The 25,950-nt window shown below is 45.5% G+C and overlaps 1 protein-coding gene across 5 annotated transcripts in view; it reads right to left on the reverse strand.

The window, feature by feature from the left end:
* The window catches only part of CIT (citron rho-interacting serine/threonine kinase), a 171,901-nt gene that overhangs the window by 74,503 nt on the left and 71,448 nt on the right, over positions 1 to 25,950 (reverse strand). For all 5 annotated transcript variants that reach the window (XM_033399983.2, XM_033399980.2, XM_004276745.4 and 2 more), the window contains exons 11-15: positions 8,269 to 8,374; positions 7,213 to 7,356; positions 5,865 to 5,984; positions 757 to 927; positions 433 to 483 (exon numbers count right to left, since the gene is read on the reverse strand). In XM_033399983.2, coding sequence (XP_033255874.1) covers positions 433 to 483; positions 757 to 927; positions 5,865 to 5,984; positions 7,213 to 7,356; positions 8,269 to 8,374 — 592 coding nt within the window. The remainder of the gene's footprint in view (positions 1 to 432; positions 484 to 756; positions 928 to 5,864; positions 5,985 to 7,212; positions 7,357 to 8,268; positions 8,375 to 25,950) is intronic.

Consider the following 25,950-nt stretch of genomic DNA (forward strand, 5'->3'; position numbering starts at 1 on the left):
CTTTGTTTTGTTTTCCAATACCTACTGATGGAGAGGAAGAACAGTAGCCTATCAGAGAAACCTTTGAATGTCTCAGTGCAAACCTCCATGTGGACTATTTCTCTAGAACCAGCAACACACATACAGATGGCGAAAAAAGAGAAACAAAGTCGCCGGTACCCTAAAACAGTAAGAATTTTCCCATGTGTCTTACTGAGTGTCTGGATTTGTGTGTTACTGTGAGCGGGCCTGACCAAAAAAAATGAGATGTCTTCTATCCCTTTTAGAAACATAGCTGAGCTAAACATGGTCATCCAGAGACTGACCATCAAAATAAACCCAGAAGACAGTTCTCTATTCATCGCAAGTGTATTCTTAACCAGTGACAGGCCACGGAGAACAACATTTAAGAGGCTGTCTACCCAAAATCACGATACCAATAATGGAAAATACCTTCTCCAGTTTGGCATATTCTCCCACTTCAGGCTTCCCTTGATCTTTAGTCTGTAATTTAAAAGATACAACATATTGGAAAATCTCAAGAACCTAAAAGTCTTATAAGACAACACTACAGGCTTTCTTGGTCTCTGTGGCCAAAATAATGAGGATGATGATAAAAAAAAATTAAGTATCTTCTCTAACCAAGACCAGGAGGCTTTGCAGGACACCCCATTATTTCCCAAATGTACACTCGTGAAGCTAGGATTCCCTTTATTATTGCTAAGATCATCCATGATTCTACCCCCAAAACACCCTCCCCGGCAGGGAGCTGGCTACCTTCATCAATTTATGCTGACATTCTGTTGCTTTCCGCTTGAACTCTTCGGCAGCCAGCCGAGACTCTCTGAGCTCCGATTCATAGAGATCACTCCGTCTTCTGGCCGAAACCAGGTCCTCTTCCAACTGATTCATCATTAACCTCATTTCTTCCACTTGAGCCTGGTACTCCTAAAGAGTAGGCAATGGAAGGAAGGTGAATTTTGGAACTCCTGAAAGGAAAGATGGGAGGTGAAGATGGAAAAACACAGACCACAGAGGGAAGACACAGTGAAGAGAGATCGGAGAGAATGGACCTAGAGAAAAGGTGAGTAGAAAGATGGGGATAAGGGCAAGGTGTGTGGATGGACGAGGAGGGAGAAAAGAATATTAAATCTTTAAACTGTTTTCATCTAGATCATGAATCACTAGTAACACCATTTGGAACAAATGTGCCTATACACAATAAGATCCTTTGAGCAAATAATATTGTACAAGAAGTGCAGAACCTTAAGACCTTTGTAACACAGGAGAGCTGAAAGGGATGTACTTTAAACAACCAGGATAATCTGCTTATGCGTAGCTTTCCTCCAAGGGTAATCATTTATACAGATTTGTCCTTTAGAAGTTATGTGCTCCTAACACAATTAGATATGGTACTAGTTTTAAAATTAACCTTTCAGATGGCACAAGGGGGTAATTGGAAATCTCAGTGGAGAGAATCTTGGAAGGTGAAACTCATCATGTCAGTTTCTCACCATTAATTTTTCTGGGCCCCAAACTGCATGATGAACTAAACATTGCTCTTGAGAGGCAAGTCACCCTGAAATTTGGAAGAGTCAGGAAACACTGGCTCTGATCAAAGTAACTTGTGAGAAAGACTCTGAAGAAAGAATTATCTTGTTCCCTCGAGCAAAAGCCTTTAAAGTAATCCCAACGGCCCAACCTTTTCCAAATTGAATTTCTAAAATCAAAACAGGACATCTGGGGCTTCCCTGGTGGCGCAGTGGTTGGGAGTCCGCCTGCCGATGCAGGGGACGCAGGTTCGTGCCCCGGTCTGGGAGGATCCCACGTGCCACAGAGCGGCTGGGCCCATGAGCCGTGGCCGCTGGGCCTGTGCGTCCGGGGCCTGTGCTCCGCGGCGAGGGAGGCCACAGCAGGGGGAGGCCCATGTACCGCAAAAAAAAAAAAAAAAAAAAGGCTTGGTAAAAAATTAATAAAAATTAAACAAAACAAAACAGGACATCTGCATCAAAGTTTTCCAAAACTGATTTACCAGAAGAAATGGGCAATGGTTTCGAAAACTTTGGGGCAGAGTATGAAAATATTCTCTGTTAGCAAAAGCAAAGCTTATATATATAAGGATTATGAATGAGCAGTTTATCCAATCCAAGGTGGCGGATTTAAAATGAAAAGAATAAAGAACTAAGACTGTCTTTGACCTTCGCAATGTACAGCGATCATCTCTAAGATCCGTTCCCCCAAGAAATAACTGAAGAGGGATCAACTGAGCAAGGTTATGCTTTTAACCAATAAAATGTCTTTTTTCTTCTTTCTTTTTTTAGTAACAGAATATAAAGTAAACCTTTCATCCTTTGTAACAGGCAGTCCCCCCAGTGCACACTCAAGGGGAGGTGACCTTATGAAAATGGATAGTTTTCACGTAAGCACATCTCTCTGTATTACTGGCACAGCGGAAAGCAGAAAAACTGAGCACAGGATGGAGCCTGGTCTCATTTCACTCCTTCCCACCCAAAAGCGTACAGTCATCCCTCGGTATCCACAGGGGAACGGCTCCAGAACCAAATCCAGTCCACAGGTGGTTGAAATCGCAGACATGGAACCCGTGGATACGGAGGGCCGACTGTATTGTTATTGAAGGTCAATCCTACAAGTCATGGGGCGCCAGGTTTTCTGGACGATGCCCACTAAGTGAGTGGTGCTGGGTTATATAAGCAAAGGTCTTTATAACCTACTGAACAATTATCTCAACTCACAGAATGGAGCGTGAGCCGGTGATGTGAAACAGTACACCCTCTACTTGGGGTTTTTGTAGACCCCTCGGCCAGGGCTGTGTCATGACTTATTATGACTTTCATAGCTCTGGGTATTGTGCCTTCCTGGATCCCTTCCTCCATTTAAAAAAAAAAATATATATATATATAAAATATATTATATAATATATATTATATATATAATATATTATATATATAAAATTCTATTTTACAATAGCAGCATACATATAAAGACAAAAACATTACCTATGAAAACCGTTTCTTCTACCTAAAACTCATTTTTTTTCTTCTGATTTTAGAGTTTTAAAAAATCCAAAGTCCCCACAGACACAAATACCAAGCTGTGGAGGAAGCAAAGAGGTAGGAGGCACTCTTGTCCATCTTTTATCCTTGAGCTCCCTTGTCTGACTTAAACTTATGTCGGCAAGAAGGGAACGTAATTTCTGTGTTTTGTCAAGAGTGAGGACAGAGCGCTGTTCCCCCAACATCTCTCTTTCCTGAGCCATCAGCGCCCAGGGGGAGGAAGGCAAGAATCAGGCAACATCTCTGTCAGCAATCTGAGCTCTGGGGGCACCGGCCTGCTACAAGCATCAAACAAAATTCCACCTCATTTATTGAGCCACTGTTACTCTGTTGGATACTTCAAGGAAATCCTATACATCCAACAGCTGACCAAATCCCTGCTTCAGGAAAACTCTGAGAGAAGATAATCAGGTCAGTTCCCAAGGACAGCTGAGAGGCAGCTGTATGTATCTCAGCATGGGCTGAACTGTGGGTCAGAGTTGAACAGGATCAGAATGGGGAACCGTGGACAACTTTTGGGTCCTGCCTTGAGTCATTCTTTGGAATGGAGCTTCAGAATTTTGTGGGAAGGAAGACATGGTCCTATTCAATCAGAAATCCTGAAACCCAAATGCCTTCTGTGTTACCTGAACTTCTGTCTCCCTTCCAGGGATGGGGGGTGGAGGGGGGCAGGGGAGGGGTGGGACGAAATCAGCAATTGCTACTGATGGAGCATGAATCTAACCATCATGTGAGACGCTTAGGTGTTTTTATTTGTTTATTTAATTTTTGGCCACTCCACGTGGGATCTTAGTTTCCTGACCGGGAATAGAACCCATGCCCCCTGCAGTGGGGACGCAGAGTCCTAACCACTGAACCACCAGGGAATTCCCTAGGTGTTTTTATTTTAAACCAAATTCAAGTGCTCCATTGGGGGTAGCTAAGCAGAAGCAACATATTTAAATAAACAGCGGTACAGAAATTGGCTTTGAGAGGAAGAGTGCGGAATAAATGGCAAACCTGGGAGGAATTGACAGGCTGCAAACCAAATACTAGGAGTTTGCGGAAAGTATTAAATGCTTTTTCCTGGATTGCAAACATCCTGCTCTCACCAAACTTACCGAGAGTCATTTTAATAAATCCTTCTTCCGATGAGAAATAAAATCTGAAACGAAGAAGTTTTCTCCCCCTCAAAATGGAACGCTTAGCAGTCATTAAATCTAAAATTCCACATGGATGCCAACTGTGGTATGAATCACAAAGGACATTTCTTTGAACTCAACCACCAGCATACACCTTTTCAAAGTGTCCTGATAATTCTGTTTCTATGGAATTTCACAGACACCAGCTGCTCCCTCTGGTGGCCAAGCATAGCTTTCATTTCCCCAGGATGTCACCAAAAGCAAATTTCCAACCACACTGAACTAATGGGAGAAAAAGAATCCTACCTCTTGAAACTTTTAGGATGAAAAACTGTGTTGATAAAAGGGGCAACGAGTCAACTGTCAAAGCAGATTTTTTCAAGCTGTAGGTGTGACCTTCAAAATCTCTAAGTTAGTGGTGGTGTTCAGAAACCTGACAACCAATTTGCACCATTTCCTATGAACGTTTATTCAGAACACTTTTATCAAGCAAGAGGATATTAACCAATGATTTAAAAAGTATTAAGGTGATAATGAGACGATGCCAACAAAACATCCAAAACAGGAATTCTTTCTGTAAAGAACAGCTAAGGAATCAAATTATTTGCCGGCGTTTCTTGCATCAGCACCACCCAGATGGCTAAGTGTGCGTTACCCAGAGACGAAAATGTTCATTTCCATCACTGTTTCCACTAGATTTTCTGAAGTGAATGAGAGCTGCCTGGCAGCTGATAATTCAGCTCTCCGACTGCTCAGTGCATTCTCTTCATTAAAGTTTCTATTCACAGTTTCTTCAAAGGACAAAAAAAAAAAAGAAAATCCATGCTAAAAAGGAAACAGTGAAGTGAAATAAAAATGAACCATCTAGAAAGAAACTCCTTTTAGAAATAGAGGGGGTAAAAAAAGAGAGGAGGCTTTTTAAAGGTCTGGATTCTCTTTTCTGAACACACAGGGGAGGGCTTTCTGCAGTCAGATTTGCCGTGTCAATTCTGACTCGGCCTTAACTGCTCAAACTCTTCTTCCAGGATAAGTCTTTAGATAAGTAAGACTATGAAGTACCCTGGCTTTTCTCAAAAACTTAAAGTGCATCTGAAAAGCTATGAAAACATTAATTTTTTTTTTAATGGTCTAAAGCAAAGGTTGGCAAACTCTTTTGGTAAAAAGCTAGATAGGAAGCCATTTCAGTTTTGCAGTCCATGTGGTCTCTGTCAAAAGCACTCACCTCTGCCATTGTAGCATGATCAACAGCTATGGGCAGTACCTAAATGAATGGCTGTGCTGTGTTCCAATAAAACTTTATAAACACTGAAATTTGAATTCCATATGAAATATTCTTCTTCTTTTGAGTTTTTTCCCCCGTTTAAAAATGCAAAAACCATTCTTAGCTTGTGGTCATGAAAAACAGGTGGTTGGCCAGATTCTCACCCACAGGCTGCAGTTTGCCCACCCCTGCTCTAAACCTACACCTTCGATTGAAAAAAGTAGCCATCATGGGGTCCAGACTTCACAAGGAGCTAGATAGAACAAGGACTCTGCCATTTATATAAATCATGGGGAATCTAAAAGTTCCAAATGACCTACATAACTTTCTCTCCTCACCGCTCCCCCTTCCCTCTCTCTGTCCCTCAAACACACCTCTCCTGAAATGAGAGGTCCGGTTGGTGCCCTGCTCCCAGGCAGGGAGCCATACCTGCTCTTTGATTTCTTGGAGCTTCCGGCTCTGCTCTCTGATATCGTGGAGAAGCTGCAGTGCTTTGTCGTCCTCCTGGGACACCTCCATCCGTGCTTGCTCCAAACTTCGCTTTAAGCTCTGCGGAAAGCAAAATTTTAATAGGGTTGTCCTGTGGATCCTGCTCTGTTTGAAAAGATTCATTAAGGGAGCTGCAGGCTGCTTCGCAGACACCAAGATGGTTTCAGGTGACGGGCCAAAGTCGACAACTTCCGGTGAGTCGCTGATTCCAGGTTTCATCCTGTAAAACCCCTTGGTTCAAGAAACATCATCTCAAACCTTATGACCTTATGGATCCAGCCTGAAACTGCATCCACCTGTTTCCTACCTGCCTTCGCAGATACTTACTTGTATGTTCAGAACTAAAAACTAATAAGATCCCTTAGCCGTGAAACCATCATTGGGGTGGCTACAAAGTCGTTTCTGGAATAGCAGTTATTCGAGGACTGTCAAGTATATATCCCTCTTTCAAAGTAGCAATGACTTCATTCTCTGCCCAGGTGCCATTTAAGACTCCAAGCAAACTATTTCCACCTCCTGGCTTACGTTTCCTGGACACCTTTCATCCAAAAGGTTCCCTCAATGCTTCAGTGACACTGAAATATAGATCTGAAATACAAAGCTGAATAACTTTACCCACCACTGAAAGGAGGCCAAATCTGGAATGGAAACATAGCAGTTATTCTTAATCAGCCACGCTCTATAGATTTCCTCTCCCTTGTGGGGAAAAAAAAAAACACTTGAAAAATGTGTGATTCAACTTGTTAAGACTGTACATTAAAAAACACCTGAATGAAAATTTTTAACGAGACAATGGAGAAGACAGTCCACTCTTGTGAAGGAAAGAAAAACAAAAGTCGCATGGTAAAAGATGACAGAGGGTCTGGGTTTTAAAGGCTGAGTTTTGCTTGTTGCTGCGCTGGTTCTAGGCAATGGAATATTGATTTGGGACAGATTCAAAATACATTTTCTTGCACTTATTTGGGAGCTTGGTTCCTGAGGCTGACTGTGCTGGACACGAGGTGGAGCAGAGAGGTTGGGATGGGAGATGCTGAGACCCTCTGCAACGCCGTCTATGCCCGTTTCCAGGCTCCTACCTGGACTTTCTGAGCCTGATCTCAGGCCTCTGGGCCCTCACGCCCGGCTCCCGCTACTCTGCACATCACAGGTCTTGCTCGTGCGTCCTCCCTCTCTCTCCTCTCTGCCCCTGGCTGTGATGTGCCTCATGATGCTGTCACGAAACAGGATGAGACACACACGACGGGAAGCGCCCGCTCCGAGGGAAGGGGGCTTTGGGGGGAAGGCTCACACTGCACTCTGTGATGTAGGTAGCAAGGTCCTGCTCCAGGAGGGATCTCTGAGTCTCAGAGGCCTTCAGCTCCACCTCCTTCTGACTAAGCACAGCCTCCACCTCTGACACTCTCCGATGTAACCGGGTCATTTCCTGCTCCATCTGAAATAAACACAGCGACACGTTAAAAAGGCCCGGGGGGCGGGGGGCGGGGGGGTGTTCGTCAGGAGCAATCGCATCTCAAGCCACCTCCGAGACCACCTGGTGGTCCTGGCTGGCGCTAACTCGCCAAAAGGTTGGGATGGAAATACCATGGTTTCTTCGCCTGGGAGCGCACAGGTCTTCGTAAGGGCAGTCACCAATGCTAAGTCACTCCTCTCATGCAAGGCTGGGTTCACACTCGATCACTTCTCTAACCCAGTGAGCGAGGAAGCCACAATCACCATTTTTTTCACCTGTTTGCTTTTTTTTGGGTTTGGTTTGGTTTTTTTTTGCAGACGTCAGTTTAATTTTACCCCAAATCCATCTTGATCCCCCCCATCTCCTTGCAAAGATCTAGAGGACAAATCCAGGACAGGGCAAGGAGATATGGATTCGTCTGCACTCTTAGGAGTCCCAGGCAAGAAGTGACTCTTACGAGCTTCCAGAGAGCTGCCCCTGGGCAGAAACAGTGAGCGTTAAGAGACGTTGAGCATAATCAACACAGTGGCCGCAGTTACATAAGCAGGAGTTTTTAAAGACTAGGAAGAGAGACTTCGCATCACTCAAAGCAGATGGGATGCATCTCGGCCACAGGTGAGGACCCACGCCACCTGCCAGAAGACGCAGACATCTAGCTGGGTCATGCTGAGGAACTGGCCGCTTTATATCCAGGGCCTCCTCTGGTTAAGATTTAAAGGATTTACGGCAGCGTCAAGGCCCGAATTCATCTCCCTCTGAGCTGCCGGAGGCGCGACTTCAGCGCGGGAAGGATCAGGTGGCTCGGCGCCAGCGGCGGCCCCGGGCGGATCCCTTGGCATATATTGACGGGAGGCTCCTGCAGCAAGGAGGGAGGCCGGCTGCGGAAATAAATACCTTGTGACACTTGTCCTGGGAGTCCTGCAGCTCTTTGCTTTTGATGAGAAGTTTCTTTTCCATGGAGCTAGTCTTGGCAGGGGAGTCCAGACTTGACACAACAGACCTGGATGGAAGAAAACCAACGTCAAGGAGGCGGGTGGGTGGGCCTGAAAAGCTGCATTCAGAAACTGTGGCAGAGTTTGGGATTAGCAGATGCAAACTATTCCGTACAGAATGGATAAACAACAAGGTCCTGCTGTATAGAGCAGGGGAATATATTCAATACCCTGTGATAAACCATAATGGAAAAGAATATGAAAAGGAATGTATATATGTGGGTAACTGAGTCACTTTGCCATACAGCAGAAATTAACACAACATTGTAAATCAACTATACTTCCATATAATAAATTAAAAAAAAAAAAAAGAAAAACTGCGGCAGAGACCACAAGACCTGCCAGCATCCTTGGCCATCAACACAGCTGGCTCAGGCAGCTTCTAATAACACCAAGGCCATGAGGCAGAGAGGTGGACAGGACCAAGAACTCTGGAAGCAGGAGAGCCTGAGTGTAAATCTAGTCACCGTTGACCTGAGGCAATGATTCAGCCTCCCTGAGCCTCTGTTTCCATTTCTAGGAGGTAGAACGATAATAAAAGGACCTACCACAACAGGAGAGCGTGGGCATTAAGCACGGCATTTGTGCTGATACGGCTTTATTCACTTACTCACTAAACGGATGTGTACTGTGCACCTACACTGCTCCGGGCACTGGAAGAGCAGTGGACAAGACAGACACGGTCCCTGCCCTCCTGGAGCTGACATTCTCAGAGGGCACGCAGAATGCATCAGGCAGACGCACAAGCTAAAAGGTTACAGATGTTGCCAAAGAAGGAAATGGGGTGATGTGCTACGGCAGAGGAAACGGATCAGGGGCCTGCTTCTCTGTGTGGTGACATCTGAGCTGACACCTGAAGGATGAGAAGGCGCTGACCCTCCAAAGCTCTGGAAGGAAACAAGCTCCAGGGAGGGCGTGGATAACGCCAAGGTCTTGACGCAGGACTGAGCTAACACATCAAGTGCCCAATGGTATCAGTTAACTATACTGACCAAATTGTTGTTTATTCCATCCCCAAGCTAGCCAGTTTGGTTCTGTTTCATTTTACAGAAACAGCTAACACTAATTATGTTGGCTAAATAATGTCCCTCCACCAAGATGTCCACATCCTAATCTCTGGAACCTGTGGATCTGTCACCCCATGTGGCAAAGTGGACTTCGCAGATGTGATTACGTTAGGATTTTGAGATGGAGAGGCTATCCTGGATTACATGGGGTGGGGGGGTGGGGGTCCAACGTAACCACAAGGGTCCTCTTAAGATGGAAGCAGAGGAAGAGAGGAGAGGTGACGACAGAAGTAGGGTCACAGTCAGAGGGAGGCTGGAAGATGCTACACTGTTGGCTGTGGAAATGGGGGAAGGGGCCACAAGCCAAGGAAACTGGGCAGCCTCTAGAAGCTGAAAAAGGCAAAGAAACTGATTCTTTCCCAGAGGCTCCAGAGGGTGCAGCCTTGTACACCTTACTTCCAGCCCAGTAAAATTCATCTTGGACTTCTGACCTCCAGAAATATAAAGTAATAAACCTGTGTTGTTGTAAGCCACTAAATTTGTGGTCACTTGTTACAGCAGCCAGAGGAAACTCATACACTTACTGACCATTCAGTATGCACGGTTCTGTCCTAAAGCGTATGCACGCTTTAGGTTCTGTCCTAAAGCGAGGCATGTTTTAACTCTTTAGTCCCCACAACGACTCTATGAGACATTATTCTCATTTTATAGATGAGGAAACTGAGGCCCAGAGAGCTTAAGTAACCTGCCAGTTAATAAATGGTTTCTGTTGGTCCCAATAGAGAACTGGGGTAGAGAGACTGACGATGCACCTGATATAATGCTCAGGATAGTATCACAAAAATAATGTAGCGTGACCTCCTAAGAATGGGCTAGAAGGATGCTCTCTCCACAAGGACGTACTTACCCACACACATACACATAACTCACACACCCTGCCTCATTCCTAAAAGCAGTTAATTATGGGTGGAGGGACTTCCCTGGTGGTCCAGTGGGTAAGACTCCATGCTCCCAATGCAGGGGGCCCAGGTTTGATCCCTGGTCGGGGAACCAGATCCCGCACACATGCTACAACTAAGAACTCCGCATGCCGCAACTAAAGATCCTGCATGCCGCAACAAAGATCCAGTGTGCCACAACTAAGACCCAGCGCAGTCAAAATAAATAAATAATTTTGTTTGTTTTAATCTGTTTAAAAAAAATTATGGGTGGAGATAACAGTTCTCATACAGGGCAGCTTCCCTCAGTGGTTGGCACCCTGGGCATGAACACTGGGACTGGTGAAGGGCAGAGCTACAGAAATAGCCGAGGGGCATGTGGCAGAGCCCACTGCTGCCCCATTGTCCGATTTTTGTTGCCTTAGTAACGGGGCTGCAGGAGCTGGTTGTCAGAGAGCACTTGCGTCCTACCAGCAGGTGGAAGTTCTGCTTTCCACTGCCCCAGACTACTTCCCTGCCTAAAAGAGGTCAGTTCCCTGCAGCAGCTCAGATCTCTCTCCTCACAGCTCCCAGCCCAGTGACAGGGGGTGGCGTGACGGTGCTGGCTCGCTGTACCCCAGTGACAGCTCCCAACACACATACTGTAGGGCAGCCAAGTGAGTCAACACCCAGAGTCATGCAGCTCTGTTCAAAATCTGACCTTGCCACTCGCTCTGTGAGCCTCGATTTCCTCATCTGTAAAATGGGGATAATTCTCAACCTACTTCCAAGAGTGCTTATGAGGATTAAGTGAGATAACCCATGGGAAGTCCTTATCACAGTGCCTGGCACATCATGAGGGTTCAATAAATGTCAACCATCACTACTATCATTGTGGTTTCTATCATCATTACCTTTGCAACGGTGTGAGCAGCACATGCCTCGCAGGCCTAAAACCCTTGCTTGAAACAGTGAAACTTGGGACTTCCCTGGTGATCCAGTGGTTAAGAACCCGCCTTCCAATGCAGGGGACACAGGTTCGATCCCTGGTTGGGGAACTAAGATCCCACATGCCACGGGGCGACTAAGCCCACGTGCCACAACTAAGACCCGACGCAGCCAAGTAAATAAATAAATACTAAAAAAAAGAGAAAAAGAAAGAAAGAGTGAAACTCAGGGGGCTGAATTTGCTCCATGCTATTATTCACATTAGAACAAATGTTGATTATTCACAGAAATGGGCACCGCGGACTGAAATCCAGAAATAAATCTTTTTTTAAAATCTCACTTTGGGCTAAAAATTTTAACCAAGTTCTGCTCCTCTCACTGGCCTATTTTCTACCTAAATCTAGTCAAAACACATACAAACACAATTTTTTTTTTAACGTGAGATGAAATGGGTTGCTTGGCACAGCCTTGAGTTGCCTTCGCTATTTCCTTTATTCCTGATGTTATTCTGGTGGGTGGGCTAGAGAAGACCCGACCACCCAAGGAGGGAGGGATGATCCACAGACCGGGTCCCGGTCCTTCAGTCATCAGGAGTCACCCACACTGACACAAGTCAGGGATGACAAGAGGGGCCATGGCTCTCTGGGCCTGAGCACAAAACCAGCACCCTTGGAGAAGAACGATTACATGGGTGCACGATGACGGGACAGGAGGGGGCTCTCAAAACTTGATGACAGGTGGAGGGCAGGCTCCAGAGGGGTGTAAAGTGTGCTCCTGTGGGTACAAAGCCCACTGCTTATTCACCCAAAAAGAGCCTTTCTAGGTCACCTGTTAACGGGGCCCAGCATCAGGGAGATGCGCAGCCCCCATCCGCTGACACGCACAGGAGACGATGCACCAGCCCCTCCCCATCACCGGAGTCCAACTCCCTCATTCTGCTATTTTGATGCTTGACAAATGTTCACTGTTTAGAAGTTCTAAGTATGGCAATTAAGTCTCTTCAGAATAAAGGTGCTAAAGAAATCTTTTTTTTTTTTTAGAATAAATAAAAATTACATCTTAAAAAAAAAAAGCTGGGGGCTTCTCTGGTGGCACAGTGGTTAAGAATCCACCTGCCAAGGCAGGGGTCATGGGTTCGATCCCTGGTCTGGGAAGATCCCACATGCCGCGGAGCAACTAAGCCCGTGCACCACAACTACTGAGCCTGCGCTCTAGAGCCCACGAGCCACAACTACTGAAGCCCGCGCGCCTAGAGCCCATGCTCAGCAACAAGAGAAGCCACTGCAATGAGAAGCCTGCACACCGCAACAAAGAGTAGGCCCCGCTCGCCGCAACTAGAGAAAGCCCACGCACAGCAACGAAGACCCAACGCAGCCATAAATAAATAAATAAATAAATAAATTTATTTTTAAAAAGCTATGGTAAGTTTGCTGTGACTAAACCCAGGTTGTAGCAACAATCCCGTAAACAGTAATGGGATTGGAGGATGAGGCTGGGGGATGAGGACAGAAGGGGGAAAGGTCACTGCAGCTTTCTAGGATGACTCTGGTCTTCAGATCGGCTACACATTAGAATCACTTGAAGGGCTTTTTAAAAATTACCGATGTCAGCCAGTGAAAACACTCGTGTGACAGTATAATGGTGGCTACACGTTATCATACCATTGTCCTTACTCACAGAAGGTACACCACCAAGAGTGAACCCTAAATAGGGAGGTTCAGTGATTGTAACAAAGGCACCCCTCTGGGGGGGATGTTGATAACGCGGGAGGCTGTGCATGAGTGGGGGGCAAGGGTCATATGGTAAATCTCTATACCTCTTGCTAGTATTGCTGTGAGCCTAAAACTGTTCTAAAAAAACTAAAGTTAAAAAAAAGAAACTGATATCCAGGGCCCAACCAGACCAATTAAATCAGAGACAGAAAGGGTGGGAGTGGGGCCTGGGTAACACCATTTTTATTAAGCTCCCAGGTGATTCTAACGTACAAACAGGCTTGAGAACCATGGTGCTAATGAGAACAAAGTACGCGTGATTTAAGGTCCAGGCATTTAAAACTCACAGTATGACCGCCCCCAGCATTTGGTTCCAGGTGGCACTTTGGTCAGGCCATTTAACTGGTGCCTTTTGGTCACTCTTTCAGTGGAAACACAATTTTGAAGTTAATCATGGTAAGCTATGAATTGCAAGAAAATGTACAGATTTCAGACACTGATTAAAGACTATTCCTACCCCCTCCATTTTAATAAGTCAACTAAAATATACCATTTCCATGAATTTCTATAAAAGAAATATACTAGAGACAGGTATGACTCAACGTGACGTATTTGTATTCTATTTATTTTTCATGTACACACTTAGGCCAATTCAATCATGAATGTCAATGATAAGTAAGCTCTCAATATGTACTTCTTGAATGAACAGATTCCCCCCCCCAGTAGATATTACGAAATATTATCACAACTTACTTACTTTTTCTAGGATTTTCATTATCCGTCCTTCTGACTTTGAAAGCAAGAGCAAATTATTGCTGACATCTGTACTATTCTAGAATTGACTGTGATGTAAATCATAGCTTGAGAGGTCTGATCCAAAGCTGGCCTCAGAGCCACCGGACTATTACCAAATTCAGCACTGTCCTCTTCAAGTAGCAACTCTGCTGGTCTAAAATCATCCTGAAAAGTACCATTTCATCAAGTGTGGTAATATTTAAAGAGCTGATGCTACTGTTTCTTTAAGAGAAGGAAAGTACAAAAAATCCTGTAATTGGCTGTAACTCTAAAGCTATCGGAGATGGGCATGGAATTGCTGTAAAGAAACTATTTCTGTTGACCCTGAAATGGGACAGAGTCTACCTGCTAACTTAAGAAAGAGTTGCCAGGGCTTCCCTGATGGCACAGTGGTTGAGAATCCGCCTGCCAATGCAGGGGACATGGGTTCGAGCCCTGGTCCGGGAAGATCCTACATGCCGCGGAGCAACTAAACCCGTGCGCCACAACTACTGAGCCTGCGCTCTAGAGCCTGCGCGCCACAACTACTGAGCCCACATGCCACAACTACTGAAGCCCGCGCACCTAGAGCCCGTGCTCTGCAACAAGAGAAGCCACCGCAGTGAGAAGCCTGTGCACCACAACGAAGAGTAGCCCCCGCTCACTACAACTGGAGAAAGCCCATGTACAGCAACAAAGACCCAACACAGCCAAAAATAAATAAATTTAAAAAGAAAGAATTGCCAGAATTCTCCTTTATTCTCAAAATTCTCAAACTTCAACAGATACGGGCATACCTTGTTTTACTGTGTTTTGCTTTATTAAACTTAACAGATATTGGGATTTTTACAAATGGAAGTTTGCGCAACCCTATGTCAAGCAAGTCTATTGGCGCCATTTTTCCAACAGCATTTGCTCACTTCCTGTCTGTGTCACATTTTGGTAACTCTCACAATACTTCAAACTTTTTCATTATTATTATACAGTAAGTCCCCTACATACGAACAAGTTCCATTCCGAGAGCACGTTCAGAAGTCCAATTTGTTCGTAAGTCCAGCAAAGTTAGCCTAGCTACCCAACTAACACAATCGGCTGTATAGTACTGTACTGTAACAGGTTTATACTTTTCACACAAATAATACATAAAAAACAAACACAAAAAATAAAGAAAAGATTTTTAATCTTACAGCACAGTGCCCTGAAAAGTACAGTAGTACCAGCTACATCACTGCTGCTTTTACACTTGCTTCTGGACATCGGGGGCTTGAAATAAAGATACTGTACTACTGTACTCTATACAGTACTGTAAAGTACACAAAAGCACAACCACTAGTAGAGGAGGCACGTATGTGACAATGTACACCAGACAGGTGAACTAATTTATGTGACTGGACATTCGAACATACGTTCGCATCTTTGAAAGTTCGCGACTTGAAGGTTCGTAGGTAGGGGACTTACTGCACTTGTTATGGTGATCTGTGATCTTTGATGTTAGTATTGTAATTGTTTTGAGGCACCACAAACCGCACCCACATAAGACAGTGAACTTAATAAATGTTGTGGGTGTTCTGACTGCCTCCCCTTCCGGCCATTCCCCATCTCTCTCCCTCTCCTCGGGCCTCCCTATTCCCTGAGTCACGATACTGAAATTAGGCCAATTAATAACCCTACAATAGCCTCTAAGTGGTCAAGTGAAAGGAACTGTCACAGGTCACTCACTTTAAATCAAAAGCTAGAAATGATTAAGCTCAGTGAGGAAGGAATGTCAAAAGCCGAGACAGGCTGAAAGCTGGGCTTCTTCGGCCAGTTAGCCAAGTTGTGAATGCAAAGTTCTTGAAGGAAATTAAAAGTGCTCCTCCAGTGAACACATGAATGATAAGAAAGCAAAACAGCCTTATTGCTGACATGAGGGAAGTTTTAATGGTCTGGATAGATGATTACACCAGTCACAGCATTCCCTTAAGCCCAAGCCTAAACCAGAGCAAGATAGTGATTCCTCTGATGGATCTGGGCAAAGTGAATTGAAAATCTTCTGGAAAGGATTCACCATTCTAGATGCCATTAAGGACATTTGTGATTCATGGGAAGATGTCAAAATATCAACATGAACAGGAGTTTAGAAGAAGTTGATTCCAACCCTCATGGATGACATTGAGGGGTTCAAGACTTCAGTGGAGGAAGGAACTGCAGATGTGATGGAAATAGCAAGAGGACTACATTTAGAAGTGGAGCCTGAAGAGGTAACTGAATTGCTGGAATCTCATGACAAAGCTTTAATAGATTAGGAGTTGATTCTTATGGATGAGTAAAGAAAGTGATTTCTTGAGGTGGAATCTACTCCTGGTGAAGATGCTGTGAAGACCGCTGAAATGACAACACAGGATTTAGAATATTACATAAACTTAGCTGATAAAGCAGCAGCAGGGTTTCAGAGGATTAACTCCAGTTTTGCAAGATGTTCTATTATGGGTAAAATGCTATCAAATAACATTGCACACTACAGAGAAATCGTTTGTGAAAGGAAGAGTCAATCAGTGTAGCAGACTTCATTGTTGTCTTATTTTAAGAAATTGCCACAGCCATCCCAGCCCTCAGCAAACATGACCCTTATCAGGCAACAGCCATCAGCATGGAGGTGAGACCCTGCACCAGCAAGAAGATTACGACTCACTGAAGTTTCAGGTGATGGTTTGCATTTTTTAGCAATCAAGTATTTTTTAATTAAGGAATGTACATTGTTTAGACATAATGCTATTGCACACTTAATAGACTATGGTATACCATAAACATAACTTGTATATGCACTGGGAAATCAAAAAAAATTGTGTGACTTGCTTTATTGCGATATTTACCCTACTGCAGTGAATACTGTGATACTCCAAGGTACACCTGTATTTTTTGACCACCTTCTATGAGTGAGTGTAAGATAGATAGATAGATAGAAAGAAAAGAAAAAAATATATATATATATCCCTTATACATCAGGGAGAATATAAAAGCCCTGTGATCCCATAAGAGGTACGTGTGGACCAGTGGTTCTCAACTGGGGCAATTTTGCCTCCCATATGACAGGTAGCAATGTCCGGAGACTTTGCTGATTTTCACGACTGGGGGTGGGAGTGCTATTAACATCTAGTGGGTAGAGGCTAGAGATGCTGCTCAACAATTCTACAACCCACAGGACAACCCCCCACAAAAAGAATTATCCAGCCCAACATGTCAACAGCGTCAAGTTGCAAAACTCTGCTGTGGAGGCTATGAAGTTAAGGAAGCCACAAGTCCTGTCCTCAAAGAAGTAGCAATGTAGGAGAGAGAATTAATGCCACCACCTTTATTATCAAGAATAGCGCCCATTTATTGAGCACAACGTCAGGCACTGTGCTTGGTACTTTAGGGGTAACCTCACTGAATCCTCCAACAATCCTCTAAGGAGGGCATTATTATCCTGTGGCACTGAGGCTAAGGAACAGCTTACCCTATGGCCTCTACATTCTCCTATCAACCACATTAGGATGACTAGGGTACAGGTGATGGGCAGGAGAGCTGGGTTTTGGTTCGAAGTTGGGCTCTGCAACCCATCAAGTCATGGGAATCCCAACTCTGCTACTTTTTGGCTGGATGGCCTCGGACAAACCCAAGAAAAGAAACCCAAGAAAACTGCCCCAGAGACTCAGAGGAGCGAAGTCAAAGAGGATGGGGAAATGGATCGTGCAAGGGAAGGGAGCTTCTACCCGTGACTAGCTGTGTGCAATGCTGGGAGGGCGACTCCAAGGCCGGGACAGCCTGGGTACCCAAGAACATCCATATGCCAGGTCAGTCCACAGCCACCCCCCAGAAACGGCTCAACTCACGCATGAGAGCAACTCTCCCTCCATCACTTAGTGGCTCGGGGGGTAATTAAATAGGACAGTACAGATTTTACAGGTCCAGGCTGGTTCATGCTCTGGGCTCGATGAGATGCAGTACAATGAGGATGCTAACAAAAGAATATGCAGCCTGCCCACACATTGCTTGCCTACTCTCCTGGCTGCATCTTTGATACACAGCCCGTTGTCCCCATGGAGAGAAAAGGCACTTCTGAGCAGCGGGTGCATGCAGCCACCCACCCACACACAGCAGTGCTGTCTCTTCAAGCACAAAGCCAAGTTTGGGTTTTCCTTTTTTTTCCAGCTTCTATTTTCTAGAAAAATTTACTCCGAAATCAACATCTCTCCCTGATATACACATATGCTTTATAATTATAGAGGTCCAAAGAGTATTAATAGAGGTAATGGTATATGACACAGAGGGAATGTGGGGCTTGGTCGTTACTGCTGCAGCAGAAAGAACGTTTTCTTAAAATGTGTTCGATGTGACCTAAAAATTGCTTTTACATGTAACCTCAACGTTTAAGGAAAAATGACAAGATGCACTTTTTTCAATGTCTATAAATAACTCCCATAACTCAAAAACAATGTCCTTAATAAAGCTATCAATAGAATACGTCATATCAAAAGAGAATACAATCTGTATTTCCAACCTAAAAGGTACATGTGCTGAGTTCTCTCTATCACTACGGTAATAACTAAGATCATGCTTAAGCATCAAGCCATCCATTTATTTCCTTAGGAAGAGAATCCCAAGCCTGCAAGACATGCCTCCACATCACAGATCACATTGATCACAAATCACAGATATTCTTGAGATAACCAAGAATGGATACTTGGAGGCTAAAATGAGGGAATCGAAATTAGCTCAGTTGAGAGCTCTACCTTAATTGTGGCCAACGGCACTAAAAATACACGCAAGCGCAAGATGTAATATGGTGCAAAAAATAAAACACTCATCAGCATTCTGTTCCAAAAATATATTGGCTTTTAAGATTGAGCATTCTGAAATTTATGAACTAACTTTATAAGCCCGTTTAAAAATACACACTGGTGTCCATCATGAACACTTGGAAATACAGTAGTCCCCCCGATCCACAGTTTCACTTTTCATGGTTTCATATACTCATGGTCAACTGTGGCCCAAAAATATTACATGGAAAATTCTAGAAATAAACAATTTATAAGCTTTCAATTGAGCAGCATGATGAAATCTTGCGCTGCCCTGCTCTGTCCCACCTGGGACGTTATTCATCCCTTTATCCAGCCTATCCATGCTGTATACGCTACCGGCTAGCCAAGATACAGTTATCGGATTGACTGTCGAAACATCGCAGTGCCTGTGTTCATTATTATACTTAATAATGGCCCCAAAGCCCAAGAGTAGTGATGTGGCAATTCTGATACCCTCTTACTGTGTCTAATTTGTAAATTAAACTTAATCATAGGTATGTAGGTATGTATAGGGAAAAAAGTATATAGAGAGGGTTCAGCACTACACGCTGTTTCAAGCATCCATTGGGGGTCTTGGGACATGTTCCCAGAAGGTAAGGGGGGACTACTACCCCAAAAATACCACTCTTCTAAAAAGCTTCTGAATCTAGCTAGCTTTGGGGCACCTCCTTGCCAACCCACACACACACCACATACACACACACACAGAGCAGTGGTCTCCAGCTGAATAAGAACATATGCTTTGGAATGACTCAAGAATCATGTATTAAAACTCACACTATTAATTAAAGTATAGTTACGTGATTTCTAATACAGTCCCCACCTCTAAGCCAGTGCCTAGCTTCTCAGGTTAATTTCACTGGTATACCACCACCTCTTGCCTGGATGGCTGCAGTAACTTAACCCATCTCCCTGAAGCCGACCCTTGCCATCCTGCTGTCCACCACACCGTGATCAGAGGGCCTCTCTGTACCATGAGAACCAGACCCTCCACGTTCCTACTCAAAATCCTGCAAAGGCTTCCTGCTCATTGCAAATAGAGCAAAATCCAAAACCAAAGGCCCTGCCTACCTCTTCTCGGACCACTTCCCCCGTGCATCCGGAAGCTCTGGCTACTCCAACGTGCTTTCTGGACACCCACTGGACATCCATGGGCTAGTGCCGGCCTCAGGGACTAAAGTGCTGGTTCCCAGCCATTGCCCACCCAGGTTCAGATTTCTTCAGAGCACTTCCCACCATCTGAAAAATGTCTTGCCCATGAACTTACTTATCCTCTGTCTCCCTGCACAGAATGTTAGCTTCCCAAGGGCAGGGAACTTATCTATCTTGCTCAGTCATGCCACAAGGCTTAGAACTACATGTTTTACAATGAACGAATGAATGAATGTGCCAAGCACTTCTGTGCCCCAGGCAGTCTCAGTTTAAAGGTCACAGTGGGACAAAGAGATCCAAAATAAGAAGTGAACTGAATCAATGCTGACTTGAGAAAGCGCTCTGGCCCTCACACGGGAAATGCTCAGTATTGGTTCTGGATGGCACTGTCACGATGACACACATGCTGTCCCATCCAGGGGACGCTCAAGCACTGGAGGGTGGGTGGGAGTGCGTGACCTCCAGGCTGGCCACAGCACACGTCCACCTCCCCCAGCACCGAGTTCCAGACCCCGCTGGAACTAGGTCCTATCAGGAGCCTGCAGTGTGTTTTACAGAAGGTATAGCCAACCAACACATCACAGACTCCATTCTGAGCAAAAAATTGGATAGAGACATTAGGAAATCTGTCAGGCACCCCCACGGAGCCTGATTCTCTCAATGGGCAGAAACCAGCAAGATGTCTTTATAAAGAGGAGCGGGGAAGAAAAGAGACTCAAAAGCACCCCTGGGCCCATCTTCACCCCTAAATAACAACAACAAATATGAAATGAACACCCACTCTGCTCCCGGCACTAACACTACATGCTCTGCGTGACCCCACGATAAACCCAGCAGGTTGGCACGAATAACCCCCACTTTATACGTAAGGGAAGTGATGCTGAGAGGTCAAGTGCCTTATTTGCACAGCTCGTGAGGCAGGGAGCCTTGACTTGAACCTACATCTGCCTGGTCCCAAAGCCTAGACTTGCAACATTCCGTCCCCCAAAACAAAGAATGCTTGTATCAGCTCTAAAGTTAAAAGCTGGAAAAGTTGGCCATCGACGGCCACACGCATGGTAAGTGAACTTAAGAAGTAACCCAAGTGGGCTTCCCTGGTGATGCAGCGGTTAAGAATCTGTCTGCCAATTCAGGGGACACGAGTTTGAGCCCTGGTCCAGGAAGATCCCACATGCCGTGGAGCAACTAAGCCCGGGCGCCACAACTACTGGGCCTGCAATCTAGAACCCGCAAGCCACAACTACTGAGCCCATGTGCCACAACTACTGAAGCCTGCATTCCTAGAGCCCGTGCTCCACAACAAGAGAAGCCACCGCCTGCGCACTGCAACGAAGAGTAGCCCCCACTAGCCGCAACTTGAGAAAGCCCGCGTGCAGCAATGAAGACCCAACGCAGCCAATAAATAAATAAATGTTCCTTAAAAAAAAAAAAGAAGTAACCCAAGCTTCTTGATCAGTTTCCTTGTCTGTAAAACAACGGGTTACCACTGGGATTAAATGAGAATGTTCATCAAGCCCTTAGAATAGTGTCTGGTACAGTGAGTTCTCAGTAAAGTCATCTCTTTCGCCTTTATTATTAGGCTAGTCCGTCGATCCTGCACAGTCTAGCAGAGTCAGGATTGTTAGAGGCAGGGCAGTGTAGTGGTCCAGGCTATGGGTCTAAGTCTCAGATCTGTTACTACCTGCAAAACCTCAGGCAAGTAACCTAACCTTGCTGAGCCTCAGAGTCCTCCTCTGTAAAATGAGGATAATACCAGCTACCTCATACAGTTATGGTGAGATTGTGACGACTTAATGAGACAACGCACGTGAAGGGGCATTCGGCACAGTGCTGGGCGCACAGAAAGTACTCAAGAGACGACAGCGTCCATGAGCAGCTGTATAAACTGTGCAGAAGAATTGGAATAATCCCTGGCCACTTCTAGTTCAATCTGACAAATGTTCACTGAAGGCCTGCCAGAGGCAAGGCTCCGCTGCATGCAAAGTGTGGAAGACACCATCCCCAACCTCGATGAGCGCTGAGCAGCTGGGCCAGACACAGGGCACAAGGAGAGGGGTGAGTGAGAAGGCAGGCTGGGGTCTTGGCACACCAGGCTTGAACACCCAGCTCAGGAGTGGTCATTAATTCTGTGCACATCGTGATGCTTCTGAAGGGCTGAGCAGGAAAATGACATCATCCAACATGTGCTTTGGGAGAATTCCACCCTCTGTAGAGAATGGATTAGACCGGGGAAAACGGGAGGCAGATGAATCAGTCAGGAGGCTACTGCAGTAGTCCAGAACTCAATGAGGGGTGGCGGTGGGGACAGAAACCCGGGCATACACGCAAGAGGCACAACTTCGAAAACTCGGCAACTGATGAGATGGTGGGGGAGATGAAAAATAGTTTAAGATGACTCCGTTTTCTTGCCTAGAAAGGTAGAGAAAGTGGTAGTTTCTTAAATGAAATGAGGAAAACTAAACTGGCACCAAGGGGCTTACTGAGTGAGCAAGTGAGTCTGTGCTGGGAACAGGGATGGAGAGACGCTAGTAGGACATTCTGGTGATGATGAGCAGGGCCCAATGGGAGGAAGGCCATGGGGGGGAGGAAGGCCATGGGGAAGTGAGAGTTACAGTCAATGGACTCAATGAGATCACCCCGAACAGGCTAAAAAAACAACTAAGGTGGAGCTTTAGGGGATGGTGCAACATCTCAAGGGCGGCCTGAAACAGACACGGAACAGGGAGAACAGCAGTCAGAGAGGAAGGAGGGAAAACCAAGTTTCCATAACATGGAAGAGAAGAAAGGAGAAAGTTTCAAGACGCTCGTGGCAACTAATGGTATCATGTGGTGGGGTGGCAACCACTAAACACAGTGGCTGGGTGGAATCCGTGGCTTCTGAGACAGTGATTTTCATAGAGTTGGAGAGGTTGGAAAAGAGGCATTGAGGGTAGGCTATTCTTTCAGGAAGTTCGTCAGAGAAAGGAAGGTGAGAGAGGTCAGGAGACTCAAGACAAGTAAAACAGAGAGAACCGAGAGAAATTCACTTAGGGGAAGGGACACTTGCCAAACTGGCACCGAGATTGGGAACATACAGCACCAGTTAGTCAATTACTGTCTTCTTAAGGGATCCGAGGCAACCATGCGAATCAGCATGTGTAGACCAGCAAAAAAAGGCAGATCTTCTGGAGCCTAATCCTCTGGACTGGGCTGGTAGCGCTTGGATCGGATTTCCTAAAGGTACCTTTAAGACAAATGAGAAGGCGGCAGAATGGTCCTGCCAGGCCTGCGAGGCGAGCACACACAATCTAAATAGAGAACAGAATAAGGCAAGAAGAACAAGATGTGCTTGACTTAGAGAAGAAATTGAGCAAGAGGAGAAAACCCCACAAAATATACAGAGGCGAGTCTTAGGCACCTGGTCGGGATGACCGTGGGGTGGAAACAGCACAGGGCACTTTAGGGCAGTGTCCACGGGCAGGAGCTGGGGAAGGTTTTGTAACTGATTTGGGAGGTACAGACGATGCATACCTTTGGGAACCAGAGCAGATTCTGCTACTGTTCAAACAATCAAAACACAGGTGAGGCTGTTTGCCATAGGGATCTGTAGGCAGTGTGCACAATGACAGACAGCCTTGGGCTGGAGGTGGAAAGGAACAGAGTTTTTAAGGGAAGATCACCCCCCCACCCCCAAGTATTTCAGTGAAAAGTAAGAAGGACTGATGGGAGAGTTCAGGCCATCTTCCGCTGGAATAAGTCCTCCCGGCATGGACAGTGGGAAGCAGTGAAGTACAAAACGTAGACATCAACAGACACGGGTCTCAGACTCGTCAACAAATTGAGAGCTGCGGCCATAAAAATGACTTGAATCGATCCACCCAGTGCTTACTGAGTGGCTTGTCTATGATAGGCCTGAAGGGATAGTGGAAGGCAAGGTCAATGCAGTCCCCTGTCCTCGCCAAGCTTACACTCAAGCAAATGAAAACTCTGGGGAGAGAGTGTGTATGCGTGTGTTCATGTACACACACACACAAAGTGAGAGCCTCTAAATGAAAAGAGGAAGAAGGCAGAAACATCCAAGAGCTACACAGTCCACCTACTCAATAAACCTGCAGAGGCTGAAAACAAGCCCAGCCTTTCCACCGCCGTCAGCTCTCATCCCACCCTGCCCCACCCCACTGCTCAGTCACTGCCCATGATGGGCTTCTGCTTCTGAAAAGCACGTGAACCTGGGGACCCCACATAAATGTGCCCATTTCTCTTGCCTGTGGCATTTATTTGGCAGCCTAGCACAGTGGCTAAGAGACCCTGGAGCCAACTTGCCTGGGTTCAAGTCCTGGCTGAGCCGCCGGGAGCCATGTGACCTTGGGCAAGTTGCTTAGGCTCTCTCTGCGCCTCCGTTTCCTCACTTGTAAAATGGGAATGACGACGGTACCTTCCTTGGGGGCTGTTGTGCAGTTTAAGTGAGTTAACCTGTGTAAAGTGATTGGCTCAGAGCCTGGTACAGAGTCAGTACCCTGCAAGGATAAGCTGCTCTTATCTCCCTGCCCACCTGAAATTCTATGTGCCTCTCCACTGTCTTCTAAGAAGTTGAGGCAAATATTCTACCTTCCATTAGTCCACTTATAAACTCAGTTCCAACACCTGTGTTTTCTGAGGGTCTATAATGTCCTGTGCTCCAGGAAAACCAGGGTGAATAAGACCCAGCCCTGCCTTTGAGATCACAGCCGACGTGGGGAAACAGACAGATATTCCAACAAAGGTGATCACTGTACTTTGGCAAGAACTGGGAATTGGCATTACCCATTAAGTGCCCCCATGTCAGATTTTTTGCCTTCCCCTCCCACCTCTCCTAAAGCACTTAGACATCCAATGTTTACACGATATTCTGCAGTCAGGGTGTTTGCTTTGTGTTGCATGAAGTATTTCACACATATGCTTGTTTAACTGGATGGGAAGGAACCCATTCTGGGACTGGGCCTTCAAATTCTGGCCCCCAGTCCACTCCACCCAACAACCACCTTTAAGCTACAGGGATCTGGAGGCTGCACATGAACTTGTGGTGGATCAGGATGTTCAAGCATCACTAGCGGAAAGTTCTCAGGGCCTGGGGAGCTGGGTTTCTGGTCTGGCATGACTTTGGGCTATTTAATTATTGCTGAGTTCTTTCCATATCTTCTTCACATATATAGAGACTAGTGCATGCATGCATATAGAGACTAGTGTAGTGGTAATAACAAAAATAATAACAGTGGACATTCCGTGTGACTTTTCCATGTGCCAGGGACTAGAACAAGTGCTTTACATATTTCACATAATCCTCAAAACAGCCCTAAGAGGCAAGTATCATTATTACTTCACCTTGCAGTTGAGGAAACTGACATATGCAAAGAGGCCTCAGTAGAGCAAGGAAGAGGCACCCGAAACTGGTTCTCTGAAAATCTGGAAAGGCATTGGTGGAAGCCATTTTTCACTCTTCCACAGTCACAGTGTTTGGATGGCTGGTTCCAAGAATAAATTTTCAGATCCACCCAAAAGGAAAGGAAAAAGCCCTGAGTCAAAAAAGAAAGCCCCCAACAGGGGGGCTAAATATAGCCTATTCAGACACTGTCATCCCACAGATTCCAGTCTCATCGAAATCCCATTGGTCCTCTAAGATTGCCAGCGTCTCCAAAAGCATAAAACCAGCATGTGTAAAAACTAACACAAAATATAAAACCAAATGGCTTTTTCCTTCTAGAGTTTATACTGAAGGTTTGCAGAGATGCACTGCTTCTAGGAAGAAGGAGAGGGACCTAAAAAAAAATGTACCCCACGCTGAAAGAGGAGGGAGGAGGGCTAGGATCCATTATATTTTTAAACTTTTAACACACTGATTTCTGTTACTATCCCACCAGTGTAAAATTCAAGCCAACAGAGGCTCAGAGCAACACCCAGGCATTCAGAGCTTAAGGATTTAGTTTGGGTCATTGTTGGTTAAAAAGAAAGAGGCACCAGATTTGCACTAACTTTGCCCTCATCCCACCCCAAAGACGACCAAAACTAGTTCTGTAGGATCTCTCCCGTGCCCTCCAACTCAAGCTGCAAGGAATTCCCACTACACCTCAGACACAGAATGCTGAGATCAAGATTCCTGTGAAACCTAAAATGACGCACTCAATGGCTGGCTTAAAAATAGTCTGGGGTCCCAAAAAAGAATCCTAAAAAGTGATGAGCAAATGCAACAATTAAAATCATTCTCACTGCCAGTCTCTGTGAAAACTCCTCTTTCATTC

This window comes from Orcinus orca, chromosome 15 (assembly GCF_937001465.1).
Source record: "Orcinus orca chromosome 15, mOrcOrc1.1, whole genome shotgun sequence".
Lineage (NCBI taxonomy): Eukaryota > Metazoa > Chordata > Mammalia > Artiodactyla > Delphinidae > Orcinus > Orcinus orca.